Raw genomic sequence first — 18,652 nt, 5'->3', positions numbered from 1 at the left:
TGCATCATTTCTTAGAGTTTAATACTGAAGAGGAGGTATGGCGAAATCTTTTTGACACCATTGTTGAAGATTTGACTTTTGAACTTTTGTTTTGAAAATTCTAAGTTTGGCATAGTTAATTAGGAAATGATAACTCAAGATTTATCATGAAGTTTCCTAATTAAAATCTTAAATCTTCCTTTCTACTCTATATTTCTACACTTCAAGATATATTACTCATTGTGAAATGTTATGTAGGTGTCAAGATGGCAACTCCAAAGGCGAGAGCATCTACTAGTCACCCGGCTCTCATTAAGGAAGATCAGAAGAATGAAGAATTGGAGACCAGGATCGTGTCCAAATGGAGCAATATCGGAGATACCAACTTGGGAAACTTCAGTATGAAGAAGTTTCGAGAGGTCCCCTACATTGGCAAGCCATCACCTGTCACGAAGAGAATAATTGAAAGTGGCATCATCAAGGCGGTCGGTTTCCCTCCAGCAATCTAGTGTCATGAACTGATGATCGAGTGTGCCCGCCATTATGACTCACAATCGAGATCGATCGTATCCAAGGAAGGAAACACTTTGGCTTACCTTTCAGAGGAGGCTATAAGTGAGGCTCTCCATCTTCCAAAGCATAAAGATATGATTTACAAAAGCTTAGAAGGAGCCAGGTCAATGTATGAAGATGATCCCGACACTTGCTTGAATCTCATCAATAAGAATTGGTTGCTCAAAAGTCGTCCTCGCCTGAGCAAGATTCCCAACACACCACATAGGATCGACTTCCAGGAGGAGTACAGAGATTTGATAACTTTGCTCAATCGAGTTATAGGGGCTCCTCAAGCCTTCTACTTCGAAAAGTGGATGTTCTTCTTCATCCAAGTGATAGTCCAGGCAAAAGGAACAATTCATTGGGCTAGAATTATTAGCCATTGTCTGGATGTGCAGTTCAGAAGACTAAGACCTACTAAATCATTCCACATGAGCTCATATGTCATATATGCCCTGATCAGGAGTTTCGAATATGCAGGACTACCTCACAGAGGAGTGATCGGAAGAGGACCCGGAGAAGTGAGAGTTTGTGACTCTTATGTTCATTTGCATCATCCTCCGAGAGGTGACTACAAGTTAGTCAATGACACCTTCACGATGAACATCACTAGGATATTGCAAGGTGGGATTCATAATCGACTATCTCTGGATGCACAAGAGCTTGTGAAGAAGTATGGTGCATGGTTCATCCAATTTCAAACGTTTACATATATCAGAATTCATGCGTGTCCTTCACCTCCCTACATGTTGCCGAGGTATCCGACAGACAGGATAGTGCTACTTGAGGTGACCAGACAGTTGGCAGCTTATGCAAAGGCATTCAGACACAAGCATGGAAATGGAGTTCCCATGCCCATCATATGGGGGAATTCAGTTGAGGTATGTCCTAATACTCAAGCCTCGGAAGATGCAAAGAAGGAACTAGCTTTATATTCATTCACGTTCTTTGCCTTGAGGGAGAATTTCGATCCTCATGGTTATATGGAGGAGACAGTTGCCAAGAAGTACAAACACAAGTTTCAGGTAGAGGACTTTTGGATGAATCTCTCAAATGATTTAGAAGTGAAAAGAAAGATGCATTCCAGATTACCTTTAGATTTCATTAGGAAATGCAAACTTTACAGAGTAGCCGATCAAGCTCAGGACAGTGGCAAACATCTCCAGTCATCCTATGACAAAGAAGATAAGAGAGTGAAGATAGATTGGAGGAGCCTGAGATTTCGGACTTGAGAGCTTTGATGGCTCCAGTTTTGTCATGTACTCGCAGATGGGTGGATGTACAACATCAGAAGTTAAGAGAACAGAACATACCAATGACTTTTACTTTGGAGGAAAGACCAAAAGAAGGACGAGTGAGCGCAAGTGAAGGCAATTCTCATCCTAGAGGCGCAAAGAGGAAAGAAAGACCTGAGAAAAGAGAACCTTCCAAAAAGAAGCAAGAGGCCAATCGAGATCGCCCATCAGGCACATCTTCTCGACATGGAAAGAAGGCGAGTCAAGCTGAAGGTCAAGAGAAGATGGTACCTGAGATTGATGAATCTATGGAATCCATGGTACAGAATGATAAACTAGAGAAGGGACAAACACCTCAGCATTCATCAAGTCAACCGCTACAAGTTGATGAGCTACAGGAGGATCAGGAAAATGATGATGAGGCGATATCCCCTCTCCGAGAAGATGAACCATTGCCTAAGGAAATACAAGTTAGAGAGACAAGATCCGACATTCCGGATTGGTTAAAAGAGAGATTGACAAAGGTGATTATGATTGAGCATGAAGAGGATGTGATTGACTTAGAGAGTCTTATAGGAAATTCTCAAGAGGTAATGGAGAAGAAGAAGGCCACCAAGATGTCCAAGGTGATCACAGATGAGACAGGATCCAGGAAATTGCAGATAGCTACACCAGTAGTGGACAAGTATGAAGGTGAAATCCTTGCAGATGAGTATGATGTAGAAACATTTGAACTTGGTCCCCTCACTACTGAACAGGCACTGGATGAGGCAACCGATTCATTTGAAGCACTTAAAGACAAGCTTAAAGAAGAAATGGAAAAGAATAGAAAGCTTGAGAGAGAAGTCGGTGCTTGGAGAGGCTACTTTAGTCATCTCAATCAGCCCTTGGGACATCAGGATCCGACAGTATCTCCTGTGCAAGCACTTCCCCTCGAATCAATTGGCGAGGCAGAAAGAGTCAAGAGCTTGGTTCAGCTTATGAGCTCTTGGATTGACAAATCCCACATAGTAGCTGTTGAATTTTCAACAAGAATGATGAAGACAATCCACCGAGCTATCCAGGTCCTTGAGATCGTCCACAACCTAATGATAACTGTAGCCGCTTTCACTCACACTAGAGATGTTATCATTCCTGTTCTGCAAGTAATCAGGCAAACACTAAGGAAGATCCTAGCACAAGAAAAGATAATGGATGGAGGAGCTCATAATTTACTTCAGTGGTCAACTCTACTCTAGATGAAAGAGGTTCTTTTTGAGGACATCAGCACCAAATGCAATCAAGTTGAAGGTGTCATCCATCCAATTCAGGATAAGGTGTTTGAAGTGTTATGTACCATTCTCGACAGGAGGATCGAAGTTGAGACGAATGTGGACCTCCAAGAGTTGGAAGAGAGAGTCAAGGTCATCTTTTGCAAACATGAGAATGTCATCACAGATGAGCAACGGGATCTAATGTTCACTACTATGCTCCTGATTGAGAAGATCAAAGAACTTGAACCTGGATGGGAAACGGCTCTTCTCAATGCCTTTGATCAGGTTATCCACTTGGAGGAGCGAATGAGGAATCTTCCCGAGATTCCTATTGCTGAGATTGAAGGAATTGTGTCCAGATTCGTTGCATATGCTAGGAAAGAGCATTGTAAAGGGAACAAGGTTCTAGAAGAACGGTTGTTATAGAATGATGTGGCATCTTAATTATCATTGGTCTATGTTTCCTCAATTTTTGTGCCAATTAAATATTTGGCTATGCATTTAATAATGTTCATCTAAAAGGGGAACTTTTTGTAACAAACCCTAATTAGGGTTTAGGTGTCAGAATCTCAGCCGTTGATCTTCTTTTGATCTGGGTCGTTCATCGTAATTGAGGATGCTATATATACCCTCACTCATTTTCATTTTGTCATTAGAAATTAGATATTAAGGAGATAGATAATAGTTAGAGCTTTGGAGAGAAGAAAGTTATTTTGTAGCAAGATTGAGTAGTGAAGAAAGAATTTCGAACAATTGTTGTCTATTTTGGCTTTGAGATCAATAAAATATTGAAGTTATGGTGTTTTATTGCAATTCTTGTGGCTATCTTCATGGTTGTTTACTTTCTTGAATCATTCTCAGTCGAAGTAGTATTTAAGTTTGAAGGACTAAGTGTTGTGTTTGATCTTTGGTGAGATTCACGTTCCAAACCACTAGCTTCTTACTGATTGTAAGGATGCCTTGCGTGGTCAACTGGAGATATTTAGATTGCTTGAACCTTCAGTCATTATTGAACTATTGATATGTATCTTTATGGTAGTATCTATAATTCTTGATGATTTGAAAATCACTAATCACCTTAGAAGATCGCATCAATTCCACTAGAGTTGTAATTCCTTCGCAATACTAAAATTGGTAGAATCTTACCAAGACTAGCCTACATTGAGTCATTCTTAGGATTAGATTAGAATGCATCTCTTGAAAACCCTACCTTTTGATCTTTTTTGAGAATTTGTTAGTGTTAGGAAATTCCTGTTCCTGCAGTTAAGTAAAGAGTAACACGGACCAACTTTTAAAGTGCGTAAGACCCCTTGAAGAAACAGCATTCACAACGACCACTGGTGCTTATCCACACGTAGAGACCCTACAGCAAAGAACCTTGAAGTCACCCTGATTGATCCTTTTCGCGATATCTTCAGCATTCAGAGGCTTTACTCAAGAGAGGATAAGGTACCCTTGGGTATTTTATTCTGTGTTTGATAGTGTACAAAATACACGTCAACACATATTTAGCAAACACAGCCTCTTTGTCGGTCTGCACTTGTCAATCCCAATGAAGCGATCATGTAGTTAGCTTCACCTACCCTGATCAGCACCTAGACACACTGCATCGATCATGATGCCAACGAATCAAATCTTTGTCCTCTGATCAGTATCGAGCCGCATCCTTATACTCTTGACCCATGATTTACGCCATCGACATTAATGTCGACCAATCACCAACTACCTCACCGACAATGCACGGTCCATTTGTTTGACACCTAGACTCCACATGGCGTCTCTGTCGACATGCACCACAGCTCAATCACCGTGTCGGTTTAGACTCTGTCACCGACCACAACACACAACCAATGTTCATCTACCGATTCACTAACCCTGTCGGTTATACCCTAACCGATCAACCTTCAAGCCTCCACTTTGTTGTTCTACCAATGGAACACCTTAACCGATCACCAAACATACCAATCCACCACATGCCCATCTTAATCAAATAGGAGGCTTTCACTTCTGTACTTTGTCATCTTACCGGTTGACATACTTACCGGTAACCACCTTGATGACACCATGTCATCAATCTTTAACCATCTCCATCTGCATTCCGACATGAGTCCATGTCTACAGCTGCTCAACCTTACCTTCATCTTCATCAAGTTGGACATCATCTCAACCAGTTTGTCAAAGTGACAAACCCATCACTTCTTTACTCTTCCTTCTCTGTCCCGGTAGCTCAACTTGCCAACTCTAGCTGATCAGATGCACATCTCTGGTTTCACACACCTGAGGCAAACTTGTGTTTCACCAGTTCGTCCAGTGTGAGCCTTCAATCACCTGCCTTCTACAATTTTGTCTTATCTTATAGGTTATGATGCATTCCATGCATATTGGGGGATAAGCTAAGAATTACCACTTACCGGTGGAAGTAAATCCTTGTCACCTATTGACCAATGATTGGTGTGAACCAGTTGTCATTACATTGTGCTCAGTCTACTTTCGTTGTTGCACCAATATAATTTCTCAGTTTGAGCATAGACAACTTCAACCAGGTACATAACCCGGTAGACATCCCCTTTGTCTACCATACTAACTTGCAGCAGTCCGAACTATGTCAGTCATATCAGCATCCTGTGATAGCCTCTTCATCCAGTGGGAGTCCTGCTGATTGACATCCAATTGCATACCGGTTCTGCACTTCTTCATTGGATCCTCCTTGCTTTCTTACTGGTCATATGCTTGCCGATTGGCAACAACACACTGCCAACATATCTCTCACCACAATTAAGCATAGAAGTAAAGGATACACAAGCCAACACTAACTTGTGTACCGGTGACTCCAATGACCACAATGCTGGTTGACATCCTCTTCTTACCGGTGACAAGCTATACTAGTTGACATCAATGACACCATTACCGATATACACCAATGACAACAATACACATCAATCTCCCATACCGGTTGTCATGCTATACCGATTGACATCAATGACAACACAATGCCAACAATTAAGCATAGAAGCAAAGGATACACAAATAGGAATTCTTGTTCTTAACCTTTTTCAAACAAAGATTTCATGTCTGTTTTTCTTATTCGCACAAAGCGGAAAAACAAAGGACACAAATTGAACACCTAAATAATAAAATATTGTTCTAAAATTTAAAAAATTAAACATTTCACCATTATTCATCTGTGAAACTAAAATAACGAATTTAAATAGAAATTTGCAACAATGTAAATTCTAAAGCCTTAAATTAATTACTAAATTTGTTAACTAAAAATAGTAATTACTAATTAGTTACTAAATTGAACAATTAAAAAAATACATAAAAAGAATAGTCCTAAAGCGTACCTTGAGGCTTGAATAATGCTTTGAATCCTTTGATTCAACAATGGACCAATGTCACTCTTCCTCTTGCTCTTCCTCAATTCTAATGCCTCTTCCACCTGCAATTATTTTCACTCAAAAGCTTCTTGTTGAAACTTTCAAGTGAGTTGGAATGAGGCTTAGATGCCTATTTGTAAGGTTTTTGTGAATGTTTAGAGTTTGGGTGAGGACCAAAGGCCATTAAGGTTAGGGCTTGCGGCACACATTTAAAAAACCGTTTTGATTTATTTTAAACTTTTGCAACTATCCACTACCAGGGACACCCAGAATGCTAGAACCATCCGGTACATTTGGATGACTCTTGAGAGTCACCTAGACATGTCAGGGACATCCTAGAGTTCCCCAAAAGTACACTTATGAGGGGGACGTCTCACAAATGTCCTTGGGTATTGGATGTTTTTGGTGGAACAGTGAGGGGCATCCCCTCTAAGTCCATGTCTCAAAAATGTGGACTTTTTTTTGACGGGATGTGTCCCCGTTGAACACTAAAGAAAACACAAAAAATGGATAACAAAGTATTTTAACAAAATCCCTTTTACCTAGAGGAAAACACAACATTTGACCTTGAGAAAAATAAAGGGAGAAAACTATAAATGAGTGAGGTAGTTTCTCCTCATGCCACTATATCCTTCTGCTATTGCAGATCGAATACCTTCTTGAGACCTTCATGGACATTCTTTACATGTACAACATTCTCAAACACCAATAGATTTATTACCTTCTTAAGGCCTTCATGAACATTCTTTTCAAGTACAACATGCTCAAACACCTATACAAGTGCAAGAACCTACTCCAATGACACTAGGTTATAGCAACGCAATTGTTAGACAACCAAACACCACCAACATCATTACAAAATCCACTTCAACTCTTATGCATTTTTCACATTTTTGAAAGTTCAAGAAGGAAGCCAAAAAAAACTCATAAAGGGAAGAGAGGCCATCTATAGCCATTACTCCAATTTTCTTTGTCAAGTGACCAAAGCGCCACTTTACATGGTTGTTAGAAATAAAATAGTTGCATTACACAAGTGTTGAAAACACAACCACTTCCACAACTCTAATACTAGTAGTGGTTATGCAACAACTGCCTACCTGAACTAACAATTACCCTACCATTCGCAGAATTTGAATGTTTGGGAATTTACTAAACTGAAGTTCACATCCAAGGTGTCTAGCTTACCCTCAATCTCCCTTTGCATATATAGACCTATAATAAGCTAAGCTATATTTATTTGTTTTACACAATTGTTTGATGAAATTGTTTGCTGCAATATTCAATTGTTCACCTTGTTCCTTCTTCTCAAGGGTATGCAAATTTAACAGACATCAAACAAAATATTTAATACATTGTAATATAGAAATTGCTAATTGGCATATGCATAGACCTTCAATTTAAATCTTATTAATAGTTTCCAAATCGATGTACCAAAGATTAAATATTTGACCTTGAATTGCTATCACAACTATAGAATCCTATGAATATAGAATATACTAATAACCAAGTTACTGCATCTTCCTTAATTGCAAGGTCTATTGTGCAAGATGAGTGACTAATAAACTAAATGTTACCGTTGCAACAACTTTTATGACACTATGCAATGCTTCTTTTGAAGAGCACACAATCATACGGAGAGGGGGGGTGCTTAGTATAACAACAAATTTTACCAATTTAAACTTTTTCAACTTCAATCATAAGTATATAGCTTATCTCATAAACATATTCATTGCATACCAACATTAATGTGTGATCTGACTAATATGAACACAAGATATATATGTGGAAACCCTTACGGGAGAAAACCACAGCAAATTAATGCTTATATAAATATCTTCTTTTACAATGTTCGTAGGCACCAACCCCTATGTTTGTGAGGACCAATCCACTGGAAGCACAAACTCCCAAATCTGATTGTGTGAGCACCAACCCACTGGAAGCACCAACTCCCACAACTGATTTTGTGAGCACCAACTCACTGGAAGCACCAACTCACACAACTGATTTTGTGAGCACCAACCTCTGCACAAAAGTTGATTACAAATAGATTTCCCTATCTGCTATAAATATCATCACAAAAGTCTGATCAATTTCTCTACAACTGTTCTCTTAGTCTTTTCTTATAATCAGCAATATATTCTACACACTTCTTATGACTTGAATCTTTTCTCTGTTCTATGCATACAACATACTCCTGGGAACTCTTCCTTTTGAATTATGGTTTCAATGTTTTCACTTCATATACTTCCTCAAATCTGTACTGGATATTCGCATACATAGACTATTGGTGTACAGCATTTTATTTATTTATTACTCACACCATTACGTACAGCCTCTCAAGGATCTTATTTTTCATTCCACACACTTATACACACTTACAATCCGTACTTCTCTTTTTGAGATATATTCTATTTTTTTATTCTACTCCACACTTCACACACACTATCAATTGAATATTCCATGCTAGTCTTATATCTCATTTCCTTCCATCAAATGAGATGTCTTTTTGTATAGACATGTCTTTTGTTAAATGCATTTTTATTTATTTCATCAATCGTTGCTGCCTTACCATTCTTTATTACTGCTTTTATCTTATACTTTAATTACAAACTTTTATCTTTCAACTTGTTTCCTTTTGATCGAAACCTTCATGAACAGATACGTCTCTTTCATATTATGAGTTTGAGTTTTAATTGATTAACAATGCAATGTTTTCCTTTCATAACACAATCACATCTCTTCATCATTAATTATTTCTGAACAGAACCAAAATATCTTCATACTCGACTTGATCTTTAATTACAATTTTTAACTCACCAATTTTCGCACACCAATGAACTTTGAATGAATCCATTCTGCACTGGTTACAAAGAAATCCTTCACCAAAACTAGATTTCCCTTTGGGTTTTCATCCTAGGGTATCACCTAGATCAATATGTCTAAACTTCACAACAGAAAATGTATTTACCAAACATATGAAATAGTCCTTTACAATTCCCTTTTGTACTCCCTTATCAATAATCAAGAAATTATATTTAATTTCTCCATAAAGTGACTTTCTTTATTTTAATGTTCTTTGTGGCCCCCACTATGTCACTTTAAAATTAAATATTCAACTTAACAAAAATAATTAATTAACCCCTTTTTAAAAGCCCAATTAGCCTACAAAAATCAAAAATAGGCTAGGGGTCCTCATCCCACACTTACACCTACAAAGGGGACATTTAAATCCTCCTCAAAATTGCTTGTCCTCAAGCAATTGCAAATTTGGATGTTAAAAAACATGTTCTCCTACCCATGTGGCATCTTATAGAGGTAAATCCTTCCATCGAACCAAATTTCCATTAGGCTTTCCATCCTAATTGTTTTAACTCAAATAATATGTCCAAACTTCACAATAGAAAATGTATTTGCCAAAGATATCAAATAGTCCTTTACAATTCCTATTTATACTCCCTTTGTGAATAATCAAGAAATTGTATTTAATTTGTCCATAAAGTGACTTTATTTTAATTTTCTTTTTGGTCCCAACTAAGCCACTTTAACATAGATATTCAAATTTACAGAAATTAATTATTCCCTATTTAAAAGCCCAATTAGCCTAGAAGAATCAGAAATAGACTAAGGTTCCTTGTCTCACACTTGTGCCTGCAAAGGAGACATTACAAGACCACCTACACTATCTGTTCTCCTTTGTCTTTTGATGAAACTCGATGGGAGATTATCACTAGGGAGTGTCTTACAAGTTAAACTTCAATATTCATGAAAAAAGTGACTTAGAATCCTTTACTTGTACTTCGTGGTCAAATTTAGTTCATCCATCAATTTGTGTATCACACTTCAGGTGAAATAACAGCAATGAATATCAACTGCTATTAACATTGTTTCCCATAGGAAGTTTGGTACTGTTCATAACTCTCCTTTTCTTTCAAACTACAAAAACTATTCAGCAATACGCTATCTCCTTAATGCTCAAGTATGATTGGCATGCATGCTTGCAATTTAGATGAGCACCTCTAATCTCCATCCACAAATATAAGTATAGAAAAAGTATCCAAGTTATCTACAATATCATTTTTTTAAGCTAAATAGTTCTAACCAACATAGGCAGAAACAAAGACTTTATATCCAGGTCTATTCATGACTAGAACATGTCATTAGGACCCAGAGTATATATTTATGCTTTAATAACAAAATAAATATAAAAACTCATCCCTAAAATCTTGACAAAATAACTTAATAAATCATGGTACAATCTATAAACCCTACCTACAAATGAAACCCTCTTCTAATGCAATAGTTCCGAGATATATTCATGAGAATGCTATCAAGAGAATGGTTTAAGCTACTAGAGTCTCTGGAATGAACAGAATCAAAAGCAGATCTTTTACCGAACAGTGAGGCGTCTATCTCAGCATCCAAAGCTAAAAAATTCGTATTAGTCATAAAGTACTTAGTAATTGATATTGATATATTATTAGCTTCTATTTCAATTTTATGTGACAACCAAATTATGCTACCAATGGAACTTGTACATTTGGCTAAACATAATGTCATCCAAACATATGTTACCTGTACTACATAAACTTCAATTCTGAAAGGCAATCTAGAAGTTCAAATGGAGTTGAACAATAATTAATATTGGTCAATAAAATGATTCTGTGTGTGAGAATATCAAACTTGGCACTAATTCAAGAATATTAAACTCCAGATGCTAAAAAAGAATTAACAAAATATGAGCATACCTGGGAAATTAATTGTCCACCAAAAACATTTCCAAAATGTGGGGCATCAGGTAAACTAATTCCACGGAACATATCAACCTTGGACATAAGACAATGAGAGAAGAATCAATATACTGAATTATACCACTAGTTATCATCAAACTCACTACTTTTGCTAACCACTAGCATTCATATCCAAGTATATGCCCCCTTTGAAAACACATTAGCTAGGGAATCAAACACTTTTCAAGGTAAGATGATAAGAGACAAATGAGTAGCTGAGAAAACACTTCAGAACTTATAGATGTCAGTTTGATTACCAGTAGCTTCAACTGCTTAGAGAAACTTAAAACAGGATTATAAAGACTCCAACTTCCACCAAGTCAAATTGATGCTCTTTCAATGATTATCTAGAACCGCTTGGGCATTTTTTCAACACTAGGGGGAAAAAATATATTTATGCAAATTTGAAAAGCTACATAATTTCCAAAAATTCATAAGATTTGATCTATTTTCATGTTTGAAGCTTCAACTGAGAAGTTTTCTTTTAGAATATAAGGCCTCCTTGCATGCACCACCATTTGTGAATTCCCAAAATGCATGATGTACCAACTGACATAAGTATTTGAGATTTGCATACACCCACCAATCTAACTGAAATCAACATTTTCCCACAATGATAAGGATTTTTAAAATCTTCATCAATGGCTTCTCCAAGATGAAATTACCCTTACAAGAATTTCTAAGAAAGACAAATTTGAATGGACTGAAAGCCACTAAAAATCTTACCACAAACTCAACATGGCTTCAATGAAAACATTCATCTTAATTTTACCTGGGACAACTAAGCCATTTATAATCCACGCTGACACTAACCGTCATGCCATACAAGTTGTTCTATTGCATTATGATAGAAAGTAATAGCTTATCCAAGTAAAAAAATGTACAACGGTGGACAAAGGTTAACCATATTAAACCAAAACTGCAAGCATTTGATGATGCTATTAAAACTTGTAAACAGTACATGAAAAGAAAGACACTGAAACATATATGGACCACAGACCCTTGCTGCACTTTCCCCAAAAAGAACAACTGTCTAGCAGTCAATCTGGCTGATACAAAATCTTTGATGAATATAGGCCTAACTTAACAGCGCTGAGAAAAGGAATCTTATAAGAAGAAATCATGAAGATCAAACAAATGATGAGCAAGGCCAAAAATATAGTCAAAATCCATAAGGAAAACAAACTCATACTAGGCTATATAATTAGAAAAATATCTTTCTACTACAACTGTTACAAAGAAATAACATACATGAAGCTGCTACAAGGTGTGTTAGTAAAACACATGTAAAAATATATAGACAAGTATATAATAATATGCATGCAAGGAGTGCTAAAATATCAAAGCTGAAAAAATATCCCTAATAGCAAACTTAATGCCTCTACAATTACAAACAACAAAAGAAAGTGCATCCATTGATGTTTTTCATCCATCTCACAAAATTATTGTTGGGAATTAATGTTCACATAGGTGTTAGCAATATTGCATCATAGGATGCATACAATAATAATTAGGTTTCTTAAGGTTTGTTTAATAAGTTATTATAATAGTAGTATATACCGAGTTGTTAAAAAGAGCTCAATATTTATAGGAGAGTTGTTATAGAGTAATTTCCTATAAAATAGGGAATATAAATCCTATAAATAAGTGGATGTATAGAACGAAAAGATATAAGAAAAGAAGCCTATCATTCTGGATGTAAAAACTTCTCTACTTCTTTTTGTTTTGCCCAACATCTAAAATTTATGACATGGTATCAGAGCAGAATTGGGTGTAGTTCCCTCAAGGGAACGCCCAAGAAGATGAGAGTATGCGAGATGTAATTTTTACAAAATAATGTAGTTGATAGAGTAGGTGAGTGTATTGAATTATTCTATGCTGTTTAGCTACTAAGATTCCACTGACTTGTGCGTCCATTGTTTTACTTGAGGCTCTGCCTTCTATCATTTGAGAAGAAGAGTTGTTCTTTCATCACATCTCATGCTTTCTGAATCCCACTAACGATCCTTTCTACTTAGATAACTTGGAGGCACATAAGGCAAGTGATGAGATCACGATTACAAGGAATCCAATTGATTCACACAGCTATCAAAAATCTGCATTGATATGACTTAATTTGAGTGAAGTCGTAATTATGGCAAAGGGTGGGGAGAAGGTCGTCGGACTCGACCTCGACACTACATACAATTGCATAGTGTGGCAGGATGATCATGTGAAGATCATTGCTAATGAGCAAGGTAATAGGACTACAATGTCCTATGTGGCATTTGCTGATACAAAATGGCTTATCGATGATGCTCTCAAGAATCAGGTGGCCACGAATCCCACCAATACTGTGTTTGATGCCAAGCAGCTCATCAGGCACCGCTTTTTTGATTTGTTAATGCAAAACAACGCGATACTCTGGCCTTTCAAGGTCGTTGTAGGCCCCGATGAGAAGTCGATGATTAAAGTGATGTTTAGAGGTGAGAAGCAATTTGCGGCCTAGGAGATTTCTTCCATGGTGTTGATAAAGATGAAGGAGATTGATGAGGCCTATTTGGAGCAAACGGTTAAAGATGCTGTAATTACTATTCCGGCATACTTTAACGACTCGCAGCAACAGGACACGAAGGATATCGGCGTCATTTTACGAATGAATACGATGAGAATTATTAATGAGCCAACTGCAGCAACCATTGCTTATGGTCTGGATAAGAAGGCTTCTATACAGGAGAAGAATATTTTGATCTTTGATCTTGGAGGAGGGACCTCTGATGTGTCGCTCCTCACAATTGAGGAATGAATTTTTGAGGTGAAGGTGAAGAGCACACGGTTATACTGAGAGGGGGGGTGAATCAATATAACAACCAATTTAATCTTTTTCAACGTCAATCACAAGTATATAACTTATCTCATTAACATATTCATTGCATACCAGCATTCATATGTGATTTAACTAATGTGAACACATGTAGAACACAAGATATATACGTGGAAACCCTTATGGGGGAAAACCACGGCAAATCAATGCTTTTATAAATTTCTTCTTTTACGATGTTTGTAGGCACCAACCTACTAGAGGCACCGGCCCCTACGTTTGTTGTGATGTCCCCGATATAATTAAATAATAAATCTAATTATTTTGTTGTAAGGCCCTGTTGTGACCATTTCACACATCGCCCCATTGCAAATGGGGACCCCTGTTTTTTAGGTCTTTTGGGGTTTTGTCTGTTAGCCTTTAGCTTTCGAGTGTCGCCAAGGGGATCACCTGGATAGCAGGTTCTGCTTGAGTGAGGTCAAGTTGATGAGTGATTAAGTCTGGAATGTCCTGATCCTGAAATTTGGCTAAGTCTGGAATGTCCTGATCCTGAAATTTGACTGTTTGGAATGTCCTAGTCCTGAAATTTGACTAAGTCTGGAAAACTGATGAATCCTCCAAAAACTAGATTTTGCAATATAACTCCTGGAGGTCCGAAACCACTCTCAAACATCCTGAAAGTATATATGGAATATAACTTAAAGTATAAGTGATACTTAAATGTTATATTCCATAAAATGATCCTGACGGAGAGTCTAAAATGTCAAATTTCGCTCCTGACCCTTCCAGAGGGTCCAGAGCGAAAATCAACCTAGGACTCATCTCTTGCCTTATTTGACCAAATTTTGATTTGCAAGGCATTTTGAAGGGAAAAGCGAACATGTTTGGACTTTGGAAATGTTTGAAAACCTTGAAAAATGATGGATTCTAGCCTGGAATAGGAATTTCGCTCCTGACCCTTCCAGAGGGTCCAAAGCGAAATTCATCATAAACTTCATTTGCCACCTTGTTTGAGCTTGAAACCTTGGTCCTAACTTGGAAAATGGTCTAACTTTGCCTTGTGAAGTGGTTTGAAACTTGAAGACTGAGTAGTTTAGCCTGGAATGAAGATTTTGCTCTTGACCCTTCCAGAGGGTCCAGAGCGAAAATCTTATTTGAGCTTATTTGTCACTAATTTTGGCTAAATTTTTATGTGCAGGGTCTCTTGGAATGAAGATTGGACATCATTTAAAGATTTGGAAGCATGCAAAAAAAAGATTGTTGGACAAAATGGTGAATTTCGCTCCTAACCCTTCCAAGGGGTCCAAAGCGAAATTCCCAATAGCTCTCATGTTGCAATGAAAAAGGTCAAAGCATAGGCATGAATGGAAGAAGAATAGCTTGTTTTTGCCTCCTGAAGAAGTTCCAACTTTGAAGAATGAAGGATTTTGCTTAAAACCTAATTTTTGCTCCTGACCCTTCCAAAGGGTCCAGAGCGAAAATCTCTATGAGGGGTATTTCTTGCCTTGTTTGGGCGAATTGGAGTATCAAAGGCGTGATGAAAGGTGAAATGAACATGATGAAGCCCCTAGGCCTATTTGGAGATGAAAGAATGAAGGAGTTTTGTCCAGGAAAGGCAATTTCGCTCCTGACCCTTCCAGAGGGTCCAGAGCGAAATTCCTTCTAAACACATTTTTTGGCCTTTCGTGGGCATGAAATCCTATTCTTAGCACAGTGCAAGATGAAATCTTACTTAACAGAGAAGTTTCAAGGTGAAAAGTGAGAGATTTTGGTCAAAATTGCAAAATTCGCTCCTGACCCTCCCAGGAGGTCCAGAGCGAAATTCTCAAAAACACCTTTTTCTTGCAAGATCAAAATGATTTTTGTGGTTGGAGTGGATGCGAGGAAGTATGTTTTGTCCTTTGAAGATAATTTGGATAGTCAAGAAGAAGCAACCAAGCCTAGAATGTGAAAAATCGCTCCTGACCCTTCCAGAGGGTCCAGGGCAAAAAAACCTAAATCCACCTTTTTCCTCCTAAGTTGAATGAAACTAAGCCTGGAATTCAGTGAAAGAACCTATTTGGAATGCCTTGAAGAGGTTTTTGAACTTTAGAAAATGAAAATTTTGAGCCCAATTATGAATTTCGCTCCTGACCCTTCCAGAGGGTCCAGAGCGAAATTCCCCTAAATGCAAAATTTCCTTCAAAATTTTGATGAGCCAACTTAGTGATACAAGGAAATGGACCTTGGAGATCGCCTTGAATGATTTCAATGATCAAGCTAAGGTGAATTTTCGCCTAAATTGAAAAAATCGCTCTTGACCCTTCCAGAGGGTCCAGGGCGAAATCATTAGGAAGCTTCACTGAGCCTTGATCAAACCATAATATTCCTAAGCTAGCCCACAATTCTCACTAAATTTGCCAAATTCAAGACATTTGGGAGGATAAAGCAAGTTCGCATGAATTAAGGCATTTGCAATTGAATTAATTAATTTTTAAGCCTTAAAATAAATAAAAAATTCCCCTTGGAAGCCTTGTAATTAATTTTAAAATTTAAGAAATCAAGGTGAGAACTCAAACTTATTATTTTGTCTTTTTAAGCAAGTCGGCCATCCTTTGAAAAGGATTTTGTTTTATTTTATTGCTAATTTGCTAGGTCGGCCTCAACAAGGATTAGGGTGAGCGCCCTATATAAGGGAGATGCATTGTGGTGAATTCAAATCATTCATTCATTATTCACATGCGAATTTGGGGAGCAAATTAGAAGAGCGAATCCTAGCTGAGTTGGAGACGAATTTCTTGATAAGTTGGAGGATAATTCCCAGAATTTGCTAAGTGTTTGGAGGCTAGTGGAAAGCGAAGTTCTTTTGGAGGCTAATGGAGGCATAATTCATCCAAAGGAAGACCACAATTCAACCCTTGTCCAGCAAAATCCAGTCTTCTTTCAACATTTTCCAAGGTTTTATAGTTAGGCTTTCAAGGGAGAAGGTATGAAGAATCATTTTGAAGTTCTTATTCAAGATTTATTTTGATTTCATTGCCATTAATTTGAAAAATTAGAAATTTGGATTTATCATGTCATTTCCAAATTAATATCTTAAATCATTCTCTTGGAAGGTCCTAAATTCTATGCTTTAAGGTTTGATGCTCAAAGACTAACTTTAATCTTTTGTGTAGGCATCAAATGGTGACCCCGGAGTCGGAAGATCAATTACTTGGCAGACCCTCATCAAAGAAGATCAAGTCAGGACAAGGACGATCTCCTCCAGTCCAGCATCATTAAGGACGACCTTCAACATCTATCTTCCAGTCCAGCATTTGAAGGAAAGCATCACAAAATTGAGAATCAACCAAGTGTTAGACAAGGTGGCTTCCTAGTCATCACTCCTCCAGTCGGGTTGGTCCACCTCAGCATGTCCAGATTCAATGTACCTGACTCATTAAAGGTGGCACAAACTTCGATGTACCTACCCCAGCTATCCATTGGTCGAATATTCCAGAGAAGACATGTGTCCAATTAATACAATTATTTCATTGGTCAAAATTGAGTTTGTTGTAACAAACCCTAATTAGGGTTTTCATTGTAGAATCTTGGCCATTGATCTCAAATTGATCTTAGCCATTGAATTGTATTAAGGGCACTATATAAGCCCCAACTCTTCATTTGTAAAGGCTAATAGAAAGTAGTTAGTGAATAGTGGAAAAATAATGGGTAAATAGTTAGTGAATAGTCAGTTGATAGAATAGCAATTAAAGTAGAATAGAGAGAGAAGGCAAAGATTGTTGCAAAGATGTTGTTGTAAAAGACTTGTAAAAATTCATTGAAGAAATGGTGAAATCTATGGGTCGATTCAACAATTTGCATGGTCTCTATACTTCTCAGTTTTGATTTCATGAGTGGAAGAAATGTGTTTGATTGATGGTGAAATTCGTATATCCATACTACTAGCAGTTTGTTGATTACAGACTTGCCTTGTGTAGTCAACTGGAATCATTCAGCTTAAGCTTAACTTCAATTGTCGCTTCTTCATTGATATGCATCAACCTAATGGTGTCTATGCCTGTAGTGATGATCTGAACATCATAAAGCTTTCCTCCGAAGATCGCACTAACCTTGTGGAGATGGTCCTGGGATGTCAAAACAAGACTTAGTTAGAATTTCATCAAAGATCATTCATTGCTCCTACATTCTTAGTGTCAGAATTAGATCCTTTTCTTGCCCTCATCCTTTTTCCTTTTTTTTTAAAATCTAAGCCAGTAAAATCTTGTGATTCCAGCAAATCAGACGTTTAGGTCATTGAGTGTAAGTCCCCTTGTGATTCCAACAAATCACATCATACCACAGAGAGCTTATCCACACGTAGAGATCCTACATAACAGAACCTTGGAGTTACTCTGACTGATCCTTCCGCAAGATCTTTAGCAGTTGGGAACTTTGTTCAAGAGAGGATAAGGTACCTTTAGGTATTTTATTCTGTGTTTGGTCGTGTACAAAATACACATCAAAAGGCCCCAAATTTAATAACAAATCTTTCGAGCCCTTTTATTTAATTAAATTAGACAAGTTTTGGTTGGTCGTGTCGGCCCATTTGTAACCCTTCGGGAAGTTTCCCGGAGCCCATATATATGGCCATGTTAGTCATTGTTGTAGGTATGCAAATTTTTGGTATCTTTTCTCTATTGTGCGA

General features: G+C 37.5%; 1 protein-coding gene across 3 annotated transcripts in view; it reads right to left on the bottom strand.

The window, feature by feature from the left end:
* The window catches only part of LOC131032376 (acyl-CoA hydrolase 2), a 256,053-nt gene that overhangs the window by 185,476 nt on the left and 51,925 nt on the right, over positions 1-18,652 (bottom strand). For all 3 annotated transcript variants that reach the window (XM_057963331.2, XM_057963330.2, XM_057963329.2), the window contains one exon: positions 11,145-11,222. In XM_057963331.2, coding sequence (XP_057819314.1) covers positions 11,145-11,222 — 78 coding nt within the window. The remainder of the gene's footprint in view (positions 1-11,144; positions 11,223-18,652) is intronic.

The sequence above is a fragment of the Cryptomeria japonica genome, chromosome 8 (assembly GCF_030272615.1).
Source record: "Cryptomeria japonica chromosome 8, Sugi_1.0, whole genome shotgun sequence".
Taxonomy (NCBI): domain Eukaryota; kingdom Viridiplantae; phylum Streptophyta; class Pinopsida; order Cupressales; family Cupressaceae; genus Cryptomeria; species Cryptomeria japonica.
The sequence above is the reverse complement of the archived record's forward strand: the minus strand, read 5'-3'. Positions and strand labels throughout refer to the sequence as shown.